General features: G+C 48.9%; 1 protein-coding gene across 1 annotated transcript in view; it reads right to left on the bottom strand.

Moving 5' to 3' along the window:
• LOC122944568 (ubiquitin carboxyl-terminal hydrolase 42-like) overlaps nucleotides 1–18,401 on the bottom strand; it is a 60,697-nt gene extending 42,296 nt beyond the window's left edge. Inside the window, exons 1-2 of the mRNA XM_044302979.1 lie at nucleotides 18,267–18,401; nucleotides 9,624–9,852 (exon numbers count right to left, since the gene is read on the bottom strand). Of these exons, the coding sequence (XP_044158914.1) occupies nucleotides 9,624–9,843 (220 nt within the window). The 5' untranslated portion in view covers nucleotides 9,844–9,852; nucleotides 18,267–18,401. The remainder of the gene's footprint in view (nucleotides 1–9,623; nucleotides 9,853–18,266) is intronic.
• Between the last annotated feature and the right edge of the window lie 647 nt (nucleotides 18,402–19,048).

Consider the following 19,048-nt stretch of genomic DNA (forward strand, 5'->3'; position numbering starts at 1 on the left):
CCTGGGACTTGTCCCAGGCGGACAGAATGGCCGTCTGAAAGGTGCGGGAGTGGTACTGTGCGTAAGGAATCGCCTCGAAGCAGGACACCATCTGACCCAGGACCCGCATGCTGAACCGGAAAGAAGGACGGCGGTGGGACAGAAGGCTCTGAACCGACCGATGGAGGAGCAGGCGCTTTTCCAACGGAAGTCGAACCACCGCTGAATCCGTATCCAGCAGCATCCCCAGAAAGACCAATTGCCGGGAAGGAACAAGAGAGGACCCAACCGAACCGGCGCAAGGTCTGCAGCGAGAGATCCACGCTGGCTGAAGTCAGTGACAGAGAAGGCGCCTTGATTAGGAGGTCGTCTAGATATGGAAGCAGAAAAACTCCCCTGGAACGAAGTAAGGCGAGGACCGGGGCCAGGACCTTCGTGAAAACACGAGGGGCCGTCGCCAGCCCGAAGGGAAGGGCAACGAACTGGTAGTGGTCGGACCCCACTGCAAAACGCAGAAAGCACTGATGACACCGTGCGATTGGAATGTGAAGGTAGGCGTCCTGGATGTCGATGGAGGCCAGGAACTCCCCCTGTTCCAGAGAGGCCACCACCGACCTGAGAGACTCCATCCGGAAACGCTGAAGACGAAGGAAGCGGTTCAGCCGTTTTAGATCCAGAATGGGTCGCACCGAACCCTCCTTCTTGGGGACCACAAAAAGGTTCGAATAGAACCCCTTGAACCTGTCTCCCATAGGAACCGGGGTGATGACTCCTTTGTCTAGAAGAGTCTGAACGGCAACAAAGAAATCGGCCGCCCCTCGGGAATCCCGGGGAACCCGAGAGCGAAGGAACCGAACTGGGGGAAGGGACGCAAGCTCGAGTTTGTACCCGGAAGACACAACTTCGAGAGCCCAGGCGTCGGAGACGTGCGCCTGCCAGAAGTCCCTGAACAGGAGGAGACGTCCCCCCACCCGGGTGGGTGGGGGCGCACCTTCAGGCGGGGGCCTGCTTGGTCGCGGGAGCGCGAGCAGGTTGAGATTTGCGCCAGGAGGGCTGGGTCCGAAAAAAGGGTTTCTTACGCCTGTCCTGGACAGGGTTAGCGGACGGACCTGAGGCGGAGCGAGGAGCGGAAGCCCTACGAGAAGACCTGAAACGGGAGAAGGTGGGACGACCACGAGTGGAGCTCCTAGCCTTGGATTGGGGAAGATGGGTACTCGTCCCCCCCGTGGCTTCAGAGATGATTTCATCCAAACGGGTCCCGAACAAACGAGCACCAGAGAAAGGAAGGCTAGTAAGAGACCGCTTTGACGCGGCGTCCGCCGACCAAACCTTCAACCAAAGCTCCCTCCTAGCCGACACGGCCAGGGCAGACGAACGGGCAATAAGAGCCCCTGCATCCAGGGATGCTTCACATACAAATTTTCCAGCCTGAACGATAAGTTGAGCCAGGGCACGGAGGTCTTGAATAGGGACGTCGGATTCAAGCTCCAGATCCAGCTGAGACGCCCATTCTGAAACCGCTTTACCAGCCCAAGCGGAGGCAAAGACTGGCCTAAGCGCGGATCCGGAGGCCGAAAAGATACCCTTTGTAAGGGCCTCTATACGGCGATCCTCAGTGGATTGTAAGGAAGAACCATCTGCGACGGGAATAGCCGTGCTCTTGGACAAACGGGCCACAGGGGGGTCGACCTTAGGAGGAGACGCCCAGTTTGTGATGCAATCCGCCGGAAACGGATAACAAACATCTAACTTTTTCGGCGGGGTAAACCGTGCATCAGGACGGGCCCAGGCCTTAGAAACCACTGACGAAAAGTCAGCATGGAGGGGAAAAACCGCAGAAGCCTGCTTCTGGCGAAAAAAGGAAACACTGGTTTTCTCAGGATCAGGAGGATCATCGCGAATTTTAAAGGTATCACGGATATTGTTTATAAGGTGGCCCACAGCGGAAGCCAGCTTTGAAGGCAGCGCCGAATCCATATCCCAATCGGAATCAACCAGCTCCCCTTCAGAGGGCAAATCCTGTAAGGAGGAAGGACCCGACTGAGAACGCACCCTTGGGGGGGATACCGAAGCATCCGAGGATGACCGGTGATCCGCCCTTGACCGCTTCTGGGATTGGCGGGCTCTGGAGGAATCGCCTGCAGAGAGAGACGGGTCGGCCAGGACAGCGGACCCGGAGGGCCCAGCAGGGGAATCATCCGGCTGCGACAAGGGCAACACATCTGCAAGTCGGCCCACAACGCTAGTGAGACTAACCACAGCCTGGGAGAGGGATCTAGCCCAGTCAGGGGGATCCAAGAGGCCAGGGGGTGACACAACAGATGGCGGACCCTGCGATGGGTCTTTGCAAAGCGAGCAATGCGGGTCAGACTGCCCTTGAGGAAAGGGCGCCTTACATGCGGTGCAGGTATGATACCAAGGTCCCACAGGCACTAAGGGGTCAGACATGTTGGTAGGAGCAATAGAAAAAAACCCGAGTCCAGGCCAGGGGGCTACAGTGAGGAAGGGTCAACAGTCCTACCAGGTCACAGAGGAAGCAGAACGGCAGCGGCAGCAGCAGAAGAACGGCGGCGGCAACTAGAGCAATGGTCCGTCCTGCAGTGAGTTCCCAGAAGCACGCAGGCACGAGAGTGGGCGGGACTAAAGAGGCGCGGGAAGAAAGGCGTCCGGCCCCTGACTGAAGACCAAGCAAAACGCTGGGCCGATCCGAAACTCCCGCTCTGAACCATCACAGGTCTCCCCAATGGCCCCCGCCGCAGCGGAAGCGAGAGGTAGGAAGCCGAAAGAGGAGGACCGGGTGTAGGCGTCCTGCAATGCAACGGCACAGCGGCCGCATACCCGGCCGCCCCCAAACAAGCCTCCCCCATGAGCGCCGCTCAGCTCTCCTGGGACTTGTCCCAGGCGGTACAAACAGGGCGCCAGGCCGCCTCCTAATCGAGCAACGAGGCCATCAGCAAAGGGGAGCCTAGAACGGAACGGAGAGGAGGGGAAAGGAAGGGAGGGGGAGGGGAGCGGAACGGCTGCACTAGCCACCTCACCTGCGACGTCTTCACCCTCTAGTCCATCCAGCTGGGACGCCCCTTCAGCCACTGGCACAAGAGTGACAGTAGCTGGAGAGGGGCTTGCAGGTGGGCGACCCAGTGCTGGCGGGATGCAGGGGAGCATGAGCTGCCCTGGTCCTCCTTTTCTTCTGTGGGGGAGGCAGCAGGGCGGATAACCGGCCCTGGTGCAGCTCAACCCCGGGAAAACAGAGAAGTCTACTGCGACTCTGTTGTCCCTGTGGAAAAATCCAAGTGAAAAAATTAAAATAAAAAATTAAAAACTCTAAAATCTTCTCAAGACAACTCTGCAGTGCAGAGAGTGTCTTGCCTCCTTGACACTAAGCAAAAAACTGGAAGTCTCTCTCTCCAGGCTGAGGGTATAGCTGCTGGAGGAGGGGCTTAACAGTCTTTTACTTAGTGTCACGCCTCCTATGGAGATAAGCTATACCCAAGAGTTCCTGTGTCCCCCAAGGAATTGGGCGAGAAACAGGATTTATCGGAGAAGACAGCCCTTTGCCTATCAGCAGAGGCCCAGTTCCGATACTTCCAGTTTTGAAACCTTTTATGTCAATGCAATATTGTTAGCAAAGGTGCAGTGACCATCCGTCTGCTCCGGAGCCCAACACACAGTAGGGTTCGCAGAACGGTTGTATTAGACATACATACGTCTGGTAGCCTCCTGGTTCATTTTGGTGGAGAGCTGCTCCTGTTTGGCGTCGGTCCGCCCTTGAGCGCCGTCATTCACCTCTCATATCAATGGCACGTGGTGCTCCACAGCTTCCACATGGCTTATTCACAATGGTGCATTTGTCCACTCACAATAAACTTACCACAGCAGCACGAGAACAGTTCACACTGCGCAGTTTCAGAAATACTTCCACCCTTAGCCTGAAAGCCAATAATCATTCCTTTCTGCATCCCTGATAAAACGCCCCTTTTACCCATGATAGCCACGAGGTTTGTGTGTGCAGACAGCCTATCGCACACCTTATATACCCACCAAGCCAGGACACCACACGCGACTTTCTTCATGAGCTACACACTGCCGATGACGAAAGCGAGCAGGTAGGCGGTGGTTTCTGCTGCGGTATACGCAGTGAATTTTGACAGTAGCAAAATCTGCCTTGTGAAGGCCCCATAGTGTTCTCTTGAATCCTGTACTCTCTCAGAAATCCCTGCAGTCGCATGGAACTGGGAGGACCAAATATGAAAAACAGCAGTAGAGGACTCTAGAGCAGGGCTCAGCAACCTCAGGCACTCCAGCTGTTGGGAAACTACAACTCCTAGCATGCTCCATTCACCTATGAGGGAGTACTGAGAACAGCTGAGCAAATGTGCTTGCTGGGAGTTGTAGTTTTAAAACATCTGGAGTGTCGGAGGTTGCTGACCCCTGCTCTAGGGTTTGCCGAGTAGACTCATCACCCTCTTTAGGTAGACTAGGCACGTGCTCCTTATCTCAACTCCTATACAGGTAGTAATATACTGTAGTGAGGAGATAATATGGCTGTAATGTAAAGACATCCTTGGGGTCAGCTTAAGTATCTGGGGAGCCATATACAACAGGGCCCAAGAGCCGTGTGAGTTCGGTACCCCCAATAATCAGACCGTAAACTTCACTGGGTCTGCAGGCTGACTGAACCATTATACCCAAACCCTATGTAACAAGCAGCACTTTGCACTAAGAATTCACATTATGCTCTTGAACATAGATTTGTCATCAGAATAGGGTTGTTTTGGGTATCGAAAATTCGATACCCAATCGATACTATTACACCAGTATCGATTCAGTACAGTGATGTTAATTTTTTCGATACTAGACTGCGCAGCCTAGTATCTCCTCTCATAAGAGAACATGGCGTGTGTCGCGCCCAGCGAGCATGTTCTCTCCGGCCAGACAGTGGAGAAAGAGGAAGAAAGGGAATCCCTCCCAATTCTCTCCCTCCTATGACGCGGCCGCCGCTGAGCCCAATGAATGGGCGGGTAATTAATGCAGGAGGAGGGACGTGGGCTTTCACTATGCAGTGGGCTGTCGGCCCTGCTGCACTATCATTACCATACACTGTGTATGATGAGGACAGCCCTGACCTGCACTGTGTGCCACAGTCTGTAATACATATCGCAGGCTGCTGACCCCGCTGCGCTCTCATTATCATAACCAGAGCACAGCAGGGCTGTCATTACCATACACAGTGTATGATAAGGACAGCGCAGCACTGCAGGGCCGATAGTTCTAGTAGCTTTACTGTGCAAAACAGGTTACTAGAAGCTCCTGTGTTGCACTGAAAGAGTTAACGGGGACAGCTCCGATCTGGAAAGGGTTACCCAGGCGCTTCCACTCGCTGTAGTTCTGTGATTCAGGGCAGCAGGAATGAAGGACGAGCAGCTCAGCCAATACAAGAGAGAAGGCGAGTCAGGTCAGCCAATCAGATGAGGGACCCTCCCTGTCTGCAGTTTATACCGGAGAGTAAAGACACTTTCTGCCCAGCTCTTAGGATTCCTGGGAAGAGGGAGGTGGGGGGACAGTGCATTGTGTGTATGGGGGGATGGAGAGCAGTGACTGCATAGTGTATAGCGTGTGCATGTGAGCAGTGACTGCATAGTGTATGTATATGTGAGCAGTGACTGCATAGTGTATATATGTGACAGTGACTGCATAGTGTATAGTGTGTATATATATGAGCAATGACTGCATAGTGTGTGTATAGTGTGTATATGTGAGGAGTGACTGCATAGTGTGTGTATAGTGTGTATATATATGAGCAATGACTGCATAGTGTGTGTATAGTGTGTATATGTGAGCAATGACTGCATAGTGTGTGTATAGTGTGTATATGTGAGAAATGACTGCATAGTGTATATATGTGAGCAGTGCAAGAGTATTGGGCTAGGGCCACACTGACTTTTTGTAGCGCGACTGATTGATTTTAACTATTGAATGACAGCAGCAGTCCATAAGATTGCAATCAACTGAACGCTTTCATTTGGATGGCTGCTGTCATTCAATAGTTAAAATCAATCAGTCGCGCTACAAAAAGTCGCAGTGTGGCTCTAGCCTAAGCCTGCCTCAAAATAAAGGCAGGCAAAAAACATGTATCAGGCATTCAGCAAGATTTGGGGTTAATGTGACTCATTAACCCCAATCTTGCTACTACCATGATGGGGGGGGGGTCGGGTCACTTATTATTTACATTTAAATAATCAAAAGTTTTTTCCCCGCGTGGTATCGAATGGCATCGAGTATCGCAATACTTTTTTATGGTATCGAAACAGAATCCAAATTTTGGTATTGAAACAACCATACATCAGAATATGCAGCCATCTTAAAGGGCAGCATACTATTGGGATAGGCACAAATATATTGTGCGCATATGGCTGTCATGCCCGTGTTGTGGACCGCAAATCGTGGTCTGCAAAACATGGGCACTGGCCGTGTGAACTCCACATCGCAGACCCACTGACTTGAATGGGTCTGCGATCCGTAAGATATGTCAAAAGATAAGACATGTCCTATATTATGCGGTGGGGAGGCGTGGATCGGAAGCCCACGGAAACACTCAGATGCCCTTCCATGGGCTTTCAGGTCCGTGCCTCCGCACTGCAAAAGATAGGACATGTCCTATCTTTTGCCGTATCTTGTGGATCGTAGACCCATTCAAGTCAATGGGTATGAACCGCAGCACAGAGTTCACCGTTTGCAGTCCGTAACACTGGCATGGCGATCATATGGTCATGTGAATGAGCGCTTCGTTAGATGGGGCAAAAAAATACTGCAGACTATTATTAATTTGTTTCAGTGCATTCATGAGTAGAGTGCTCGTCCTGCCTCTCCCTGTCCATATGGCAATGATTGAATGGATGCTGTGCATCTGCATGTACATCCAAACAAACAGACCACCAATCACTGCTGACAGTCCCTGGGGGCGCAATCCTTTCATAAATGCAGTGAGCTCATAACGTAGTGCGTTGCATTGTTGATTGCTCCTAATAACCAAAAGGCACAACTCATCTTTATGCCATTTTGGCTAATTAGAGAATAGAGCTGTCACCATACTATACAGAGCTTAAAGGGGTTGTCTCACTTCAGCAAATGGCATTTATAACGTAGAGAAAGTTAATACAAGGCACTTCCTAATGTATTGTGGATTGTCCATATTGATTCCTTTGCTGGATCCATTCATTTCAACATCACATTATACACTGCTCGTTTCCAGGGGTTACGACCACCCTGCAATCCAGCAGCGGTGGTCGATCTTGCACACTATAGAAAAAAGTGCTGGCCTGTCTGGGGGCCATGACCATGGTAGTGTGTATAGACATACATGCGCAGCAGCTCCTGTCCTGACCACCTCGTATCTGCGCTGCAGCAATGGTCCTAACACCTGGAAACAAGCAGTGTATAATGTGATGGAAAATGAATCCAGCCAGCAAAGGAGGCAATATGGACAATCACAATACAATAGTAAGTGCCTTGTATTAACTCTCTACATGATAAATGCCATTTGATGAAGTGAGACAACCCTTTAAAGGGGTTGTCCAGAATTAGAAACACCTGGCTGCTTAATTTCAAAAACAGCGCCATAACCGTCTATAAGCTGCATCTGGTATTGCAGCTCAGCGCCACTGATGTAAATGGAACTACAGCACCACACACACAACCTGGGGACAGGCGAGGCACTTTTCCCCTCAATCAGCCATGTTTCTCTAGTACTGGACAATCCCTTCACACAGGGCAGCATATTCCGATGACAGATCTCAGTTAGGGATCATATTCACAGATACAAATGCATACACCTTATTTAGCATTTGCTGGCCTGTAAAGGAATAGTAATACCCAAAATGTGCCATCAGTTACCACTCTCATGCTTACATAGCTCCAGGGGCGTTGCTAGGGTCTCAGAAGATCTGGGGCCCAAGCCCCAATGCATATGGCCCAATTCTCCCGGAAAACACTAGCACTGAACACATTTTGCTGTACTTGCTATACAGCCGCACATACAGTACCTTTCACATCCAGGGCCTCCCAGGTGACGTCTCCTCTGATGTAGATCTGCTCTGTCATCATCTTCTCCATTCGGTCCGTACAACTTCTCTCAGCCGCCTCGTCTCTGCAGAGTGTGACACACAGACATCTTAGCTTCTTCAAATTTCTATCATCATCTCCCAACCTGGAGTCCCCACTGTGTTATCGTGCTGCTCGCTGTACCCCCCAATACTATCCATAGTAATAGTGCTTCTCATAGTCCCACCAATTGCAATTCCCTTCTAGAATGTCCTCATTAGTAATACTGCCCCCTACAGTGATAGTGCGCCCCAAGAGTGCCCCCATTAGTAGAAGAGCCCTCCAGTATTAATACCCTCCCAGAGCCCCCAGTAGAAATATGGCCCCCTATTGTTCCCCCACTGGTAATAAAGATCTCTACAGACCCCTCAGTAGTAATAAGGCCCCCACAGCGCTCTTAATAGAAATAATGTGGCTCTATAAGTCCCTCCTATAGAGCCCCCAGTAGTAATAAGAACGCCTAATGTGCCCAGTATTTATAATGCTCACCCTGAAGTGCCTGAGTATTTATATCGCCCCCTACTGTTATAATGCCCCCACAGTGCCCCCAGTATTTATATCGTCCCCCTACTGTTATAATGCTCGCCCTGAAGTGCCCCCAGTATTTATAATGCCCCCTGCAGGTCTATTCCTCCTTTACTGTCCTCAGAAATTATAATTCCTCAGCCCCTCCACTATACAGTTCCATGTAAATACCATCACACCATCTCTCCAGGCCCCCCAATATACAGTCCCATGTAAATAACACCCCTCTCCATCTACAGCCCCCTCCAAAATACAGTCCTATGTAAATACCATCACACCATCTCTCCTGCTTCCTCCAATATACAGTCCCAATTAAACATCACCCCCTCCCCAGCCACCTCCAACATGCAGTCCCATGTAAATAGCATTACCCCTCAACTTTCAGTCCCATGTAAACAACATCACTCCACCCACTGTCCTATATAAATAACTTCCCTCTGTTCAGCCCTAACATACAGTCCCAGTTAAATAACTACAACTCCCAACATTGCTCTGCCTCTCACACTGAGTAATCTACCCCTTCACTTACCTCTCCTGGTGTACAGACCTCATCACAGCTTCTTCCCAGGACTTCTCTTCACTGCTGAGCCGTCCTCTCCTGCACTGGTCGCATGATGGTGACATCATCCCAGGTCCTCTTCAGCTACTGCATTAAGAACTGATCACATGACCTGTGATGTCACCACAGGTCCTTCAGCTCTTGCAGGGCATTAGATTCAATTGTATTGCCGTCCTGAGGACAGCAATACAGTTGTATCTATCTGGCAGGCAGGACATTCGGGACCTGGGACAATACCTCAGGGGCCCAGGCCTCGAATGTTTTAACTTAGCAACGCCCCTGCATAGCTCTCTATACTTCTGCTATAAAGCATTGCATAATTATAGTTTTCTTCTATAACCATAGACATTAGATGTGGAAGTGGGCAGGAATCTATATGGTACTAAGCAGCTTTACAGCACGGCTACAAGGTTTGAAGAAAAACGCATTAAAAGAAATCTGGACGTAAGCCAGGTCTTACGTGGATCATTCTGCTCTGAAGCCACAGTCTTTTCAGGAACATAGGAGCTGGAATAGACGGCAGCACCAGGTACTGGTCCAAGAGAGGTTTTAGCTGGAGAGGATACCATGCTCCAAATTGGCGAACCTGTGTCTTTGTCTCCAGTTGACGGTGCCATTGGCTTGTAAAGCTGGTTCCGGCATGCTGCAGTCACTGAAGACACTTTATCGATTATGGTCATGGTTCGACACTGGGAAAAAATAAATAGGATGAAAAGAAGAGATTAGCAAGAAAACTAATTATGGCAAATTTCATTTACACTGCATCATCATCTGAGCACAGTACAATGGACCCATGGCCAGATAGGAACTCACTGCATCATAAATCACCTTCTCTGCTCTGGTTACCCGCTTGCTGCAGCAATTGCAGTGGTAAGTATGTCGGCCCATTCACTTCTAATTACACTGCTCACCATTGCAAATGCTGCATTGAGCAGGTACACAGAGCAGAGAAGGCAGCACTTATAAGAGCGCTGCCTTCTCTTCAAACAGCTGATTGGCGAGGGTGCCAGGAGTTGGACCCCCGCCTATCTGATATTGATGAGCTATCCCAAGGATAGCTCAACAATGCTAAAAAGCGGACAACCCCTTAAGGACCCTCGCCGTACATGTACGGCGCTGGTGGATGTGACTTTAGGACCAGCGCTGTACATGTATGGCGGGCTGATCGGGCGGGTGCAGGAGCTGCGGCCATCCAATCAGCGGCACGGACCCGGCAGTCGCTGACAGCTGGGCCCCTGCTGCATACGCTGGCATCGGTGAAAACACAGATGCCGGCGTGTTAACCCATTGTATGCCACGTCAAAGCTGACAGCGGCATGCAGAGGGTTCGAGGAGGGTAAGGGTGCCCTTTGCTTCCCCATCGGGTCCCCGCGCTGCAGTGGCGGGGACCGGATGGCAGAGAAGGCAAGCCCGATGCCTTCCATAGGCACCGGAGCTTGCCTTCTGCGGAAGCCTGTGAGATCCAGCCCTTATGCTGGGTCTCACAGGCAGGCTGTCAGCATAAAAGCTGACAGCCAATGCATTACAATACAGGTTGTATTGTAATTCATTGCAGAGGGGATCAGACCCCAGAAGTGGAAGTCCCAGAGTAGGACAAAAATAAAAAGTAAAAAAGTGTTTTTCATAATAAAAAAAAAAAAGAATACAGTAGAAAAAAAAAATATATATAAAAATTTCCCAAAATATAAACATAAAAAAAGAAAAAACAGACATATCGGGTATTGCCGCGTCCGTAACAACTGGCTTTACAAAAATATCACATGATCCACCCCCTCACCTGAACGCCATAGAAAAAAGTAAAATAGAAACTGTGCTAAAATCATTTACATCACAAAAAGAGCAAGACCAAGAGATCAAAAAGGCGTTTGCCCCTCAAAATAGTACCAATCAAACCGTCACCTCATAACGTAAAAAATGAGCCCCTACATAAAACAATCGGGCAAAAAAAATTCTAACTATGGCTCTTAAAATATGGAGAAACTAAAACATGATTTTTTTTTTGTTTCAAAAATGCTTTTATTGTGTTAAGTGTTTTTTTTGTATTTATTTAAAGGTAGACATATTAGGCACGAATACAGAATGCATAGTACAATAGCGCTGGAGGGGTTAAAAAAAATAATTTAACTCACCTTAATCCACTTGATCGCACAGCCCGGCTTCTCTTCTGTCTTTGCTGTGTGCAGGAAAATGACCTGTGGTGACGTCACTCCGGTCATCACATGATTCATCACCATGGTAAAAGATCATGTGACGGACCATGTGATGACCGGAGTGACGTCACCACAGGTCCTTTTCCTGCACACAGCAAAGAAGAAGACAGAAGAGAAGCCGGGCTGCGCGATCAAGTGCATTAAGGGGAGTTAAATTCGTTTTTATTTTATTTTTAACCCCTCCAGCCCTAATGTACTATGCATTCTGTATTCAAAATGCTATTATTTTCCCTTATAACCATGTTATAAGGGAGAATAATACAATCTACAGAACACCGATCCCAAGCCCAAACTTCTGTGAAGAAGTTCGGGTACCAAACATGCCGATTTTTCTCATGCGCGTGCAAAACGCATTACAATGTTTTGCACTTGCGCAGAAAAATCGCACATGTTCCCGCAATGCACTCGCACCTTTTCCCGCAATGCCCATGTGAAAGGGGCCTAATAGCAAGCTATCAAAAAGTCATACGCACTCCAAAATCATACCAAAAAAAAAAACATCTCATCCCGCAAAAAATGATACCCTAAGACAATCTCCCAAAAAGCATTGTTTCAAAAATGCTGTTATTGTGTAAAACTTAAATAAATAAAAAAGTAGACATATCCGATATCGCCGTGTCCGTAAGAACCTGCTGTATAAAAATACCACATGACCTAAGCCCCCAGGTGAACACCGTAAAATAAAAACGGTGTAAAAAAAGCCATTTTTTATCACCTTACATCACAAAGTGTCATACCAAGAGATCAAAGTCATATTCACCCTAAAATAGTACCAATCAAACCATCATCTCATTCCGCAAAAAATTAGCCCCTACATAAGACAGTACCCCAAAAAATAAAAAATAAAACCGACTTTCAGAATATGCAGACACAAAAAAAAATCATAAAAAAATGCTTTATTATGTAAAATTTAAAAACAACCAAAAGAAGTAGTCATATTTGGTATTGTCGCGTCCGTAACAACCTGATCTAATACCACATGATCTAATCTAAAAATAAAAACAGTGCCAAAACAGCTATTTTTTTACCTTGGTTATAAGGCGTTATTACTACGGGGGGCTGTATAGAAGGGACTTATAGATCCACAGCCTAGGAGAAGGAGACGCCCAGGAGAACAAAGGCAGTCTCCGTCTACTATAACCAAGTCCCCGAACGTACCGGAGGGCATAGCAGGAGAACGGAGCGGCGCCCAGGGATAATAGTAAGTGCAGTGAGATCCCTGGGTGCCGCTGTATACGTCATGATACTTAGTTCACAATGTTTGGACCGATGAAAGGTCCTTTTTAAAGGTGAAAAATGGCAGGGTCCTGAACGTTCCAATAGTCAGAATCCATCTTTCATAATCTCCTGATTAACAAATTTGCACATTTATGCTGTAAATCACATGCAGACCCTCAGTTCATATCTCCGGACTGCAGCCACAATTACATTAGCCTTGCTACAAGCGGAAGTGCCCTTCAGGTAAAGCCCAATTCCCGCACAATGATACATACGGCTGTATGGTGGCACACCTGTCCTGTTGTATATAATCTGCCACAAGTACGAAGCTATGCACCCTGGAGGCAATGTGGTTCTGTAGAGCAGCAGGGACAGAAGAGGACACTGGAATGCCAAAGTGTCCTCAATTATTCATATTAGTCATCCCAATCCAGTGCTTTATATGGAATGCCATCTCTGTGTTAAATGCCACACATGAGAAAAGTGGTATAGTGGCCTACATAAGATGCCAAAGGACAGGTCCACGCAGTACTTTGCTGCACAGTTCGGGTACAACTCTACAGTACGGCTAGCTGCATACGGCCGAGCCACACTTACCCACGGCAGCCAATGGCCACACAATTGTGTGTGAGCTGAGTTTATCACAAGCGTGTACCAACCAGCGCTGGAAGACCCGACTGACGGGGTATACATTTTCTTTTTCACAAAATGGGCCAAAAAACATTCAAACCATATTCATCTTCCAGATCTGCTGGCGCTCCAGTCCTCTCTTCTCATCGCTTCCTGGTCCAGAGTCATCACACAGAAATGCAAGGAAAGCCCCGCTCAGCCGATCACTGGCGATACGCCTTAGGCTACTTTCACACTTGCGTTCGGGGCTCCGCTTGTGAGTTCCGTTTGAAGGCTCTCACAAGCGGCCCCGAACCCATCCGTACGGCCCCAATGCATTCTGAGTGGATGCAGATCCGCTCAGAATGCCTCAGTCTGGCACCGTTTGACCTCCGCTCAGCAGGCGGACACCTGAACGCTGCTTGCAGCGTTCGGGTGTCCGCCTGGCCGTGCGGAGCCAAACGGATCCGTCCAGACTTACAATGTAAGTCAATGGGGACAGATCCGTTTAAAGTTGACAATATGGCTCAATTTCAAACGGATCCGTCCCCCATTGACTTTCAATGTAAAGTCTGGACGGATCCGTCTGACTAACTTTCAGACTTAGATTTTTTTTCTGAACTATAATGCAGACGGATCCGTTCTGAACGGATCCCATCGTCTGCATTATAGGAGCGGATCCGTCTGTGCGGACACCAGACGGATCCGCTCCGAACGCAAGTGTGAAAGTAGCCTTAGCTGCTGAGCAGACCTTTCCTGCCATTTATAGTGTGGCTGAGCTGCGTCAGGATGGAAGTGGATCGGGGACTGTGAATATAAATCTATTTCAGCAAGTGAGTTCAGGGCGAGATCCCATTCTGAACCTCTGGCAGGATCGCACAGCATTAGGGCTCATTCACATGACCGTTGGTGTCCCGTGCCCATGCTGTGGACCGCAATGCACGGGCACCTTCCGTGGGTCCGCGATCCCTCCGTTCCGCAAAAAGATAGAACATGCTCTATCTTTTTGCAGTGCGGAGGCACGGTACGGAACCCCAGAAAACACTCTGTAGTGCTTCCGTAGTGTTCCGTATCTCCGGACCATTGAAATGATGCGGAATTACAACGGAACGGTGCCCGTGTATTGCAGATCTGCAAATTAGGTGTCCCGTTCCCGTATTGCGGACCTCCAGTCGTGTGAACGAGCCCTTAAAAAGATTTATAATGCTGTATGACCCTGAGTGTCCTGGAATCGACTGTATTACACTGACGGCATTATGTCAGTGTAATTCAAAAGTGTCCAGGTCTCGTAGAGTTCAGAACGGGACCTCACACTGACACATGCAGCAAGTTTCTTGCACTGAACTTGCTCGTCTGTCTAGCCGTAAAATAATTTTCCAAGGCTTTACCGCTTATGACCCATTGTATGGATAGGTCATCAGTATCTGATCGGTGGGGGTCTGACATCCGGGACCCTAGCTGATCAGCTGTTTGAGAAGGCACCACAACCTTCTCCGTGCTCACCAAGCACAGCACCATCCATTGTATAGTGGTTGTGCTTGGTATTGCAGCTCAGCCCCATTCATTTCAATTGGGCGAAGATGCCTAGGCGGCGTGATGTCATTGCGAGCGCCGCTGCCTTTTCGAACAGCTAATCGGTGGTGGCCCTGAGTGTCGGACCCCCACCAATCAGATACTATAACCCCCAGTAGTAAAGTCTTGGAAAAACACCTTTAATGTGGTCCTGTTGTGGTGACTGGAGGACTGGTCTCTCAAAATCTGAACACAGGGGGTAAGGGGCATTTTCATGCAGATTTCACTGCAGATCCAACACGAAATCCACAAGGAAATGATTTTTGTCTTGCAGATTTCAGAACTCCATTGACTCCAATGGAAAAAACCTGCAGCAAATCTGAAAGATAAGGGTATGTTCACATGTGACAGACACGCTGCAAGAAAAAGGGATTTAAGAAACACCATCCACACACTGCCAAAAAAATGAGGCATAAATGACCCGCGGTGCAGGTTTGACATCTGCAGCGTGCCAGTTTAAGCCTTGTTCACATTTCCAATTTTCTCGGACATGCGGTATGCGCATTTTCTGCTGACAGCACAGGTATCCATTGATTTCAATGTATCTGCTCACAGGATTAGTATTATTTTTATTTATTTTTTTTACTGTCAGTGGTTCCGTGGAAAAAAAAAAAAAAAAAGGGACACGCACACTACTTATGTGGACCGAACATGGCCATTATAGTTTATGCATCAGTGAAAAAACACGGAGACAACGCTGATGGCATCTGTGTTCGGTCAGTGTTTCACGGACCATTGGTAGGAGATGCTTTGGAAATTAATTTCCAGCCTAGCAGCGTCCGTGGAATAAGGATGACACACCGAGGGCAAAAACGGACCAAACATTACACCTTTTTTGTAGACCGTATGTGGAACCAATCATTTCAACGGGTCCGCAGAAGAAAACAACGTGTCCTATTGTTGTCCGCATTACGGATAAGGATAGGACTGTTCTATCAGGGGACAGCTGTTCTGTTCCGCAAAATACAAACGGTCGTGTGCGGGAGGCCTTATCCGGCGGATCTCTACTGTGGATTTCTTCCGCTGCATTTTCTGTCACGTGTGAAAACGCCCTAACGTACAGTACAGACCAAAAGTTTGGACACACCTTCTCATTCAAAGAGTTTTCTTTATTTTCATGACTATGATAATTGTAGATTCACACTGAAGGCATCAAAACTATGAAAATAATCCCCCTCATGCAGCTAAACCAGACAGAATTACAAGTTGCCCAAAGTGTGGAGTGGGTTTCTCTGATTTATTCCATGGGATTTGGACGTGTCCCAAGAGTAAAAGGCTGTGGGAGGAAGTGGGGAATTTGATCCGGGGGATCTGGGGAAGGGAGTTTCGATTGTCCGCCAAATTATACTTATTTGAGGAGGGAGAGGTAGGACAAGGTGGGTTACCCCGCTTGTTCAATACTGTGTGCATGATAGCGAAGCGTAGTCTTCTGCAAAAATGGCTTCAAGACGATACTCCAGGGTTACAGTCCATAATAGAACAACTAAACCATGTTTTTCATATGGAAAGGCTAAACTCTCTTGCGGCGAAGGAACGACAGGCTAAAGGGTTGTTTCAGAAATGGAAACCGTTTATTGAGCATTGTATGTCGAACGCAGAAATACAGCTAATTTTGAGGCCGTTCACACTTACGGAATGGTACCTTGTGGGCCAATTGAAGGGGACACTAGGTCGTCTGTTGCTCAGATCCGCTAGTACTTCTTAGTTCTACATGGGAGGATTGCTTAAATATGTCATTATATATTGATTGTGTATATTGACTGTTCTTTATCAGTGAATGCATAATGCCCTTATGTATGTATTGAATTATCTATTGCACTTGCAGTGCTGTTTTGTGTTCAGAGATGTACACTAAATGTTTTGTATGTCTTGTTGGAGGGAAAATAATAAAGAATTAATAAAAAAATAAAAATAAAGAAAACTCTTTGAATGAGAAGGTGTGTCCAAACTTTTGGTCTGTACTGTACACACTGTAGATTTCAAAATAGAGTTGGCGTTAAAATTTAAAGAACAACATGCACGGTGCACACCGTGATAGAGAAACTCCACTGACTTGCACAGCAAATCCTGCGCTGCAGATCCGCAAGGTGTGAACATGACAATATACTGAACACTAGGGGTGCACCGAAATTTCGGCGGCCGAAAATATCGGCCGAGAATGCACCTAATCTGTTTCTGCCGATATTTTTACATATCGGCCGGAAATAGCGGGGAGGGACTGGGAGGAGGAGCTGGGGGCCGGTGCGTTCACTGTGCTCCGGCCCCCAGCTCCAGTAGTTATAAAATGTTGTACAATTAATAAGCATTCTATTAATTTGGCCCCCCTCTGCAGTATTACATTCAATACAGCCACATCCTACTCACAGGGCTGTGCTGGCCGGCCGGGCAGACGAGCGGCAGCGTCACGACTGACGTCACATGCCTGCGCCGCCTCCTTCATTCAGAAAGTAGGCCGGGCACATGACGTCAGTTGTGACGCTGCCGCTCCTCTGCCCGGCCGGCCAGCATTAAGATGACAGCCCTGTGAGTATGATGTGGCTGTATTGAATGTAATACTGCAGAGGGGGCCTCATGAATAGAATGCTTATTAATTGTACAACATTTTATAACTACTGGAGCTGGGGGCCGGAGCACAGTGAACGCACCGGCCCCCAGCTCCTCCTCCCAGTCCCTCCCCGCTATTTTGAAATATTTTCTATGAATCTATTAATTGTACAATGGGGGCTGTGGATGGCACTGTTATGGGGTGGGGGTCTGTGGATGGCACTGTTATGGGGTGGGTGGGGGTCTGTGGATGGCACTGTTATGAGGTGGGGGGGGGGTCTGTGGATGGCACTGTTATGGGGTGGGGGGTCTTTTAAAAGTATTTGGGCAAAAAGCCATTTTCGGTTTCGGTCAAGGGGTATCCTGAATTTTCGGTTTCGGACCAGAATTTTCATTTCGGTGCACCCCTAGAACACACACACTGTGCAGATCACAGGGCACTGCGGTCATATAACCTATACAGTATATATCCACCTATATGTGCTGGTTAGGCCCAGTTCACACATCAGTTATTGTCAGCCGGAACCAGGAGTGAAGCCATCAGACACTTGGGTTTGGCTCACAATAACTGATCAAGTAGCTGAAGTGTGAACTAGGCCTTAGAAAGACATAATAAAAAAATAATTAAATTAAATAAAGGGGGGGGGGGCGCGCACGCTCCCTCTGGTAGTCACTGACAGCCGCAGCATGCAGTAGCCGGAGCTGCCAGCAGCACTGTGGAGCGGACACATCGGCACATGCGCTCCTCAGGCCCTCCAGTCCCAGACACGAGAGGCTGCTGACAGCTCCGCCGACCTGCAGCGAACAGCCGGCACAATAGACAGAGCAGCAGGAGGAGGAGGCCCTACAGGCCTCACCATGGAGACCGCCTCAGCGCCGCGTTCCGGCCCCGCTTTTCTCCAGGTGCCGGCCCATCTCCGCCCCCTTTTCACGCTGTATCCACCTCTCACCTCGGTTGCTGTAACGGAATTAAATTCGCCGAACGTCCCCGGCCGCCTCCATGGCCTCCTCTCTCCGCCGGGGGAAGTGCTCGAACAATGACGTACTTCTCACACCGCCTACATCCGGGTAACCACGGAAACGAGGGGTAACGCTCGATAGGGCGGGGCTAAGGCGGAACGTCAAAAGTCTGCCCAGAGGTCCAATCACAGCCGTTCACTTCCTATTCGCCTGTGTGGGAAAACAAAGGCAGCGCGGACAGCCTATCCTGGAAGGGAACATTGGTGACGTCACAGTCATGTGACCAGGCCTCTCCCTCTTTTTTTTCTTCTCCTCAGCGAACCACGTGATTTCCCGTCGGCTAGCATTGTGAGAATAGGCGGGAGAATGCAGCCGTGTGTGACATAGTCTGGTGTCACGTGTGCTGCATTCTACTTTCTCGTGCGTGGCATTGGGGGACACAGCACCATGGGTATATGCCCAGCTGCCACTAGGAGGCTGACACTAGAAACAAAAAAGTGTTGGCTCCACCCAGGTGGGCTATACCCCTCTGCTAGAGCCAGAACAACCCAGTCTAGTTCTAGTGTCCGTAGGAGGCAGACATGACCTGCTAGCAGGTCCTTTTTCTGCTAATTTTTTATCTTTTATTTTTATTTTTATTTCTTTTAATTTTTTCCTCTACAGGTAGCAGGGGCGGCTCCATCGTGTTCCACCTTAGTTGTCCCCCTGCGGGCGCGTACTCGGTACCTTGCAGCCACCCAGTCCCCAACGTGACCTGCTTCCGCAGTGGATT

The sequence above is a fragment of the Bufo gargarizans genome, chromosome 8 (genome assembly GCF_014858855.1).
Source record: "Bufo gargarizans isolate SCDJY-AF-19 chromosome 8, ASM1485885v1, whole genome shotgun sequence".
NCBI lineage: Eukaryota > Metazoa > Chordata > Amphibia > Anura > Bufonidae > Bufo > Bufo gargarizans.